Source organism: Lathyrus oleraceus, chromosome 3 (assembly GCF_024323335.1).
Source record: "Lathyrus oleraceus cultivar Zhongwan6 chromosome 3, CAAS_Psat_ZW6_1.0, whole genome shotgun sequence".
In the NCBI taxonomy this organism is placed as follows: domain Eukaryota; kingdom Viridiplantae; phylum Streptophyta; class Magnoliopsida; order Fabales; family Fabaceae; genus Lathyrus; species Lathyrus oleraceus.
The window spans coordinates 20,131,462-20,138,285 of record NC_066581.1 but is presented as its reverse complement, the minus strand read 5'-3'; the positions used below and the strand labels follow the sequence as shown (position 1 = coordinate 20,138,285).

Sequence of the window (6,824 nt, the reverse complement as noted above, 5' to 3'; positions counted from 1 at the left end):
CGGAAGTCTAATTCATGTTACACTCGAAGAGGAACGACAAATAAATAGTCCTATCCGAAACACTACACACATCCAGACTACTTCCTCATCATCAAGCGTTGGATTTAATCAAAAACTCACCCTCATTTTACTACAGATAAAGCAGGAGCGATTTTAACTACCTATCATATATATATATATATATATATATATATATATATATATATATATATATATATATATATATATATATATATATATATATATATATATATATATATATATATATATATATATATATATATATATATATATATATATATATATATATATATATATTTGTTCAGTCTTGTAAAATTATGTTTCTCTAATTTTTCTGATTTAAACGTTAGAGTACTAAAACCCCTTACCAGAACAACTGGATCACAGATGTTTTGTTCCACGCCGGAATAAACTTCTCTGTTTCCTTTTTCTTTCTAACTACAAAATATTTATAAAGAGGTATATATTTAGGAAGTATCATGCAATCACAGTGAGTGACGCTATAACAATTAATCCTAACAAACAAAATACCAGAAGTGGCTTGACAACAAATCTGGCAGAAAAGAACTCTACCATTCGATTTGCCTCAAATATACACATATCATAGCCATCTCCTAGCTAGTTTTTAAATAAATATCAACTGTTTTTGGATCTACACTTATGTTTAACTATCTACTCTCTCTTCTCCACATTAATATAAGCAAATTAAAAAACTTACACCTTTCTCATTTTGATATATACTGAATTACAGTACAAGTACTATACGATGAAGATGAAATGTCTGTGAATACGATGAAAAATAAATATTGTGACTACATTGGCGGCTAGAAATTACAATGTACTTGAAGTTAGATGAATCTTTTCACTTCATTCATCTTCATTCGGCGGTTTGCTTTTAATCATTTTGGAGGTTCTTCATTCTTTCTTATTTACTAACTCGAATTTCAACATTATATATACCCCCCTTCTCTTTTCATATCCATCATCATACTCATGGCTACCTCTTTTCTCATTTCTTTTTCTCTAATAATAACAACCTTTCTTGCTTCTGTTTCTGCTCAACAACCACGAGCTTTCTTCGTTTTCGGAGATTCTCTAGTTGACAGCGGTAACAATGACTTTCTTGCTACCACCGCCCGAGCTGACGCTTATCCATATGGCATTGATTATCCAACTCACAGACCTACCGGACGTTTCTCTAACGGCCTAAACATCCCCGACCTAATCAGTACGACCGAGTTTGTTTGTACTATTTGTGTGTATATATGCATGTCACATGTCACATGATGAATGTGTAACTATTTTGTTAATGATAGGTTTGGAGCTTGGCTTAGAACCAACACTTCCATATTTGAGTCCTCTACTCGTTGGAGAGAAGCTTCTTATTGGTGCCAATTTTGCATCTGCTGGAATCGGAATTCTCAACGATACCGGATTCCAGTTTGTAAGTGTCACATTATCAAACTTTACTTTTAAATAAAGAGTAACATTATATTATTAATTCGAATTATTTGGCAGTTGCATATAATCAGAATCTACAAACAACTAAAGCTATTTCAAGTGTATCAGAAAAGAGTAAGCGCACACATTGGTTCAGAGGGAGCAACCAACTTAGTCAACAGAGCACTTGTACTAATCACTCTTGGTGGCAATGATTTTGTTAACAATTACTATTTAGTCCCTTATTCCGCAAGATCTCGCCAATTTTCTCTCCCGGATTATGTTAGATATCTCATTTCCGAGTACCGCAAAGTTCTTAGGGTATAGTTCTATTATTCTTCATTCTGTCCCTACTCAAGTTACATTGTTCTACATAAATAAAATGTACATGTTTTGTGACACGTGCAGAAACTTTATGATTTGGGAGCACGTAGGGTTCTTGTAACAGGAACGGGACCAATGGGGTGTGCACCAGCTGAATTAGCCATGAGAAGTAGAAACGGCAATTGCGACGTGGAATTGCAAAGAGCTGCATCATTATACAATCCACAACTTGTTGATATGATCAGAGGACTTAACCAACAAATCGGTTCTGATATCTTTGTTGCTGCAGATGCATATAGAATGCATATGGATTTCATTTCCAACCCTCAAGCTTATGGTATGTGAATGTGACATATATAGTTTTTATAAAATGAAAATGATATAACTCTCTCTTTTATGCATTGAATTGTGCTTGACAGGATTTACAACATCGAAAGTAGCGTGTTGCGGACAAGGGCCATACAACGGAATCGGGCTTTGTACGCCAGCTTCAAATTTGTGTCCAAACAGAGAGCTTAACGCATTTTGGGATGCATTTCATCCATCTGAGAAAGCTAGTAAAATCATAGTCCAACAGATTCTTAGGGGAAGCACTCAGTACATGTACCCTATGAATCTCTCCACCATCATGGCCTTAGATTCCATGACTTAGAAAGCCATGTATCCAAAAAATTAAGTTAATGTTTTTTGTTAGTTAATGTTTTAATTATGTGTGTCTCTCTTTAATTTATTACATCTTTTGTATTAGCTAGTGGTTTGTGATGTTTAGTGTTTGAGTAATGGTTTGTGGACTCAAATAGTCCTTGGTCTTTCGCAATAATAAAATGTCTTCCTTTGATTGATATTTTCTGATCATTTATATTGATTTATATAACTTGTAGCTGGGTTTCTTCTTAACTTGTAGTTAAACATGAATTGTGAGAGTTGAGATTTTTTCGATACACTTCTTATGTCAACACTTTGATGTGTGAATATAAATGATTGATAATCAATTATACTATCGATGGTATCTATTACAATATTAGAGTTTGAATTAACTTATCGTTATAAAATCGATTTATAAAATGAAGGATCTCATTCTATATAAATATTTTTTAAACTCTCTCTAACCTTACGTCTAATCAATATATAACTTGAAATTCTTCCTATAACTAACAAAATATAACCACTTATAAAATTAATATGCAATGTCACCACCAGCCACAATGTAAAAAATGATCTAAAATAAATGTAATTTTGCTGCCTGAATGTGACATGACATCAAAGATTTTTCTCCCTCTCAATTTTATTATTTTTTTTTTAGAAATCACAATTATTAGTAATTTCTTATTTTCAATATTTTTTAATAAAATAATCAGAATTAACTATTTTTAAGTCATTAAATTTACCACCTACGTCTCGAAATAATATCTTAGATTAATAAGGTCGTTAGATTATTCTGTTATTAACTATTTCCTTTATTCCAATTTTTTTTTTGTTGTTTTACAATTTGATTCCTGAAATAATTTATTCATATTTAATGAAGATGCAAATATATTCTTTGTCTTATTATCATACATCATTTTCTTCTTGTCATTGTCATTCCAAGAGTCTTTCTCCTTTACTTATTCTACATTGTTTATGACTGTTGTAAGAATGAATGGACAATTTTCAAAAACATCATATATTTCTTCTCCTTGTGCTTTTAAATACATTTGCATGCGAATTTTCCAAAATTTATTATATTCACCAACGAAACATGGAGGTTTCTTGTTGTTGCCACCGTCTGTAAAAGCAAGATTAAGGGAAACCATAATTTTTGGATCGAGCAGCAAGTTACCTTAACCTGCTCTGGTGCAAATTGTAATTATGAGGTGCAACCTAAAAGAGTCTCTGAATTGAGTTTTTTTGAATTTTTCTCATTATTTTACATATATTCTTGTACATTTATTTTTTTGGAATAACGTGTTTGAACTTAGAACAATACGGAAAAAAATAAAAGAGAAGAATAGTAAAAGAGATATCGGAAATTGTACTAGTTCCCCTTATCAATCAAGGGCATGTATAGTCCCTCACACCTCATGAAGGATTTTACTATGTTAGATATTTATATAATCCTACACCAAGACTCTTCTAAATTCTTATAACATTTATGGTGGACTTTGAATCAGTCAAATTCAAAGGACATTTTCCAACAAACAGAAAGAACACCACTTCCTATTTGTAAACACCTTTAGAAAGTACACAAATTTTCTATACAAACAATGTCACCACACACTTGGTGAATAATGTTATAACAAAATGATATATTAAGTACAGACAATTTTGAATGCCTTTCAATATTCTTAAATTTATCTTCCCTTTCCAATAAACATTTCAATAATATATAAACTCTAAGTGCTCAAAGATTAAAGAAATTTTTTCTTTGATGTATGAAAGTTATGCAGTTAAAGTTTCTATGAGATTAAGTAAGAACACTTTTAAAAACAGATGAGTTGTTTAAAAATTAAGATACAAATAAGTGAATTGAAATCTGAAAAATTATTGCTATAAATACATCACAAGATGCCTTTTGAATGAGTAGTAGTGTTTTAAAAATATTCATGATTGAATGTAATTGTTAGGAAAAGTATTCACGAACAATTGCAATGTAAAGGCATCACAGTGGTTCAAATTTTTTTCCCAAAGCTTCAATAACCAATCAATTGCCTATATGGATCAATCGATTGTTCTAAAACCAAAGTTCAAAAATTGGAAAGAGTATAAAGTGAAATCGATTGGAGGGAAAAATCAATTGATTGTAGGGTTTAAAATTTCAAGGTAAAAAGAATCCCCAATCGATTGCAGGGTTTGTATCAATCAATTGACCACTTCCAAAGTTTCAATTTCATTAGGCAGTGGGAAACAAGAAATTGATTGCATCATATGATCAATCAATTGTACCTTTAAGAAAACTTAATATTTTTGTTTTTAAAGGCGTTCCTTAAAAGAAAATCATGCATAGATGTTATGGAAATTTTAGAAGGGTTTAGATGAAAAGATTTTGAGGAACTAAAGCTTATATACTTATGAATTGCCATTGTACCTTATTTCATGATCCATTCCTTTAATTTCCACAATATCCAAAGCTTATGCAATCTTGAAACTTGATTCCAAACTTTTTCTTCTCTGATATTTCTTCTATGTTATCTTCATTCCTTCACTTGCCCACAAGTAATCTCCATGGAAATATGATCCGAAGAGGGAATATCATCGGAAGGTGAAGATTTGCTTATGCCCAGATATGTATTGATAACCTTTGGTGAGAATTTAACACATCTTCCTCTAACAAACACCCTCATATACTCTTGACTTTCTTAATTTTCCACATCACCTGAGAGTTTTACAATGAATTCTTTGACCAATTTTGTATAGTAAGGTCCAAGCTCTAAGATAGTCTTAACCACCCCAGTTGCCTTAAACAAATCAACTATCCCATTGCACTTTAAAGCTTCAACATCAAGTTCTCTATCAACATTAACCCTTCACTAACAAACAAACTTCACCTGTGAACATTAGCTACATAAAGGAATGAGACATTGTCTAAAGGGGCATCAGGAACATATATAGGAACTTTCTTTACACCAATCTTCGTTCTTAAAATGGTCACGATGTACAAGACATCATCCACATCATCTGTATCTAACTAACTTACTAGCACAAGTTTTCTTTAGATAGACCTCTTCTCATCAGGAGTGCTTTCAACTTTCCTTTTCTTTCTCACAATCTTTTATCTGGGAGATTTGTTTTTCTCCTTCACCGGGCTCTTAGTTAAAGAGTATTTTCTATCTTTATCAACACCCATCAAAGTAGAGTTTGGAATAACATCTCTTTGTTTTCCTTTGCCTTCATCACGTAAGGATGTAGCTATGCTTTTCATAAATTTAACAGCAGGTTCTTCCTCGGTCACAAATTCATCATCTACAACCATTACATCTTTAGCTTTATCTTAGTTCCTTTGGACATATTCTTGGCAATTTTCTCTAGTAAGTTGGCTAATGGTTGGTCATCATCTTCCTCAGCTTCACCATTGCTTTTTTCTTGTACCTCAGGCTCCTCTCTATGAGAATTATCATTTCCCGAATCATCATATGCATCATTCATTTCTTTTAATTTATCATTCAGTTGTGTATCACTCACAGAAATGTCCACTACAACTTCAGTTGTCTCAGTCTGAGTTTTATCAGAGGTTGGAGAAGATGCTTCAACATTATGTTCAACATGGGGTTTTCTCATAGGTTCCCCATTTTTTTCAACATTACCACTAGTATTCTCAATAGAGTGGGATTCATTTTTCTTGTTCATAGCATCTAAAACATTTTAACAACGGGTAAGTTTATGTGTTTCATGATAAGATGAACTTACTTGTGATTTTTTTTTCCTTTCATACACTGTACTTTTCTTCTTTTCCTTAGTGATTTCAGCATGGACAATCATTCGGAGAGGAACAACATTGTGTATGACATGTTGATCAACATGTGAGTCTCTAGAAGTGGAAACCATAGTCTTCTTTGAATAAATTTCTCCCCTATTTCAATGTTTGACATCTTGTCCCCGTGAATATTTGGGACGGGTTCGGGTTCAGATGCATTAGCTGCAATTGTTCTTTCACTCATCTTCTGTTTAGCTTGAGTGAGATGAATATGAGAGGTCGAGTTTGAAAAACTGTGTGTGTGTGTGTGTGTGAGAGAGAGAGAGAGAGAGTGAGAGAGAGAGAGAGAGAAAGAGAGAGAGAGAGAGAGAGAAACAATTTATGTGGGAGAAATGAGAGCCTATAATAAGAGTTTAAATTTGAAAAGGCTTCTTTTGAGACCGAGATCCGTCGCATTCGAAGGAAGTACGCGCCTTCAGCCAGATCTTCTGACATTGTTGTTAGGGATCCTTAGGATGACTAGGCTCCTTTTCTCTTATATCTTTTTGTTTTGGTTTCTGAAATTGTACACAGTGTAATCCTTCCAATTTACATAAATAAAAAGAGATTTTTGGCCATATAAAATTGTTGCAATTGCCATTTAAATATT

At 32.5% G+C, this 6,824-nt stretch overlaps 1 protein-coding gene across 1 annotated transcript; it reads left to right on the top strand.

Moving 5' to 3' along the window:
- Positions 1–957: 957 nt before the first annotated feature.
- On the top strand, positions 958–2,629 carry LOC127129438 (GDSL esterase/lipase At5g33370; the record flags this gene model as incomplete). The annotated part of the gene is made up of 5 exons (XM_051058622.1): positions 958–1,249; positions 1,338–1,465; positions 1,540–1,782; positions 1,870–2,122; positions 2,205–2,629. Coding segments are annotated over 5 exons (1,149 nt in total), but the record flags the coding sequence as incomplete, so codon positions are not given.
- Between the last annotated feature and the right edge of the window lie 4,195 nt (positions 2,630–6,824).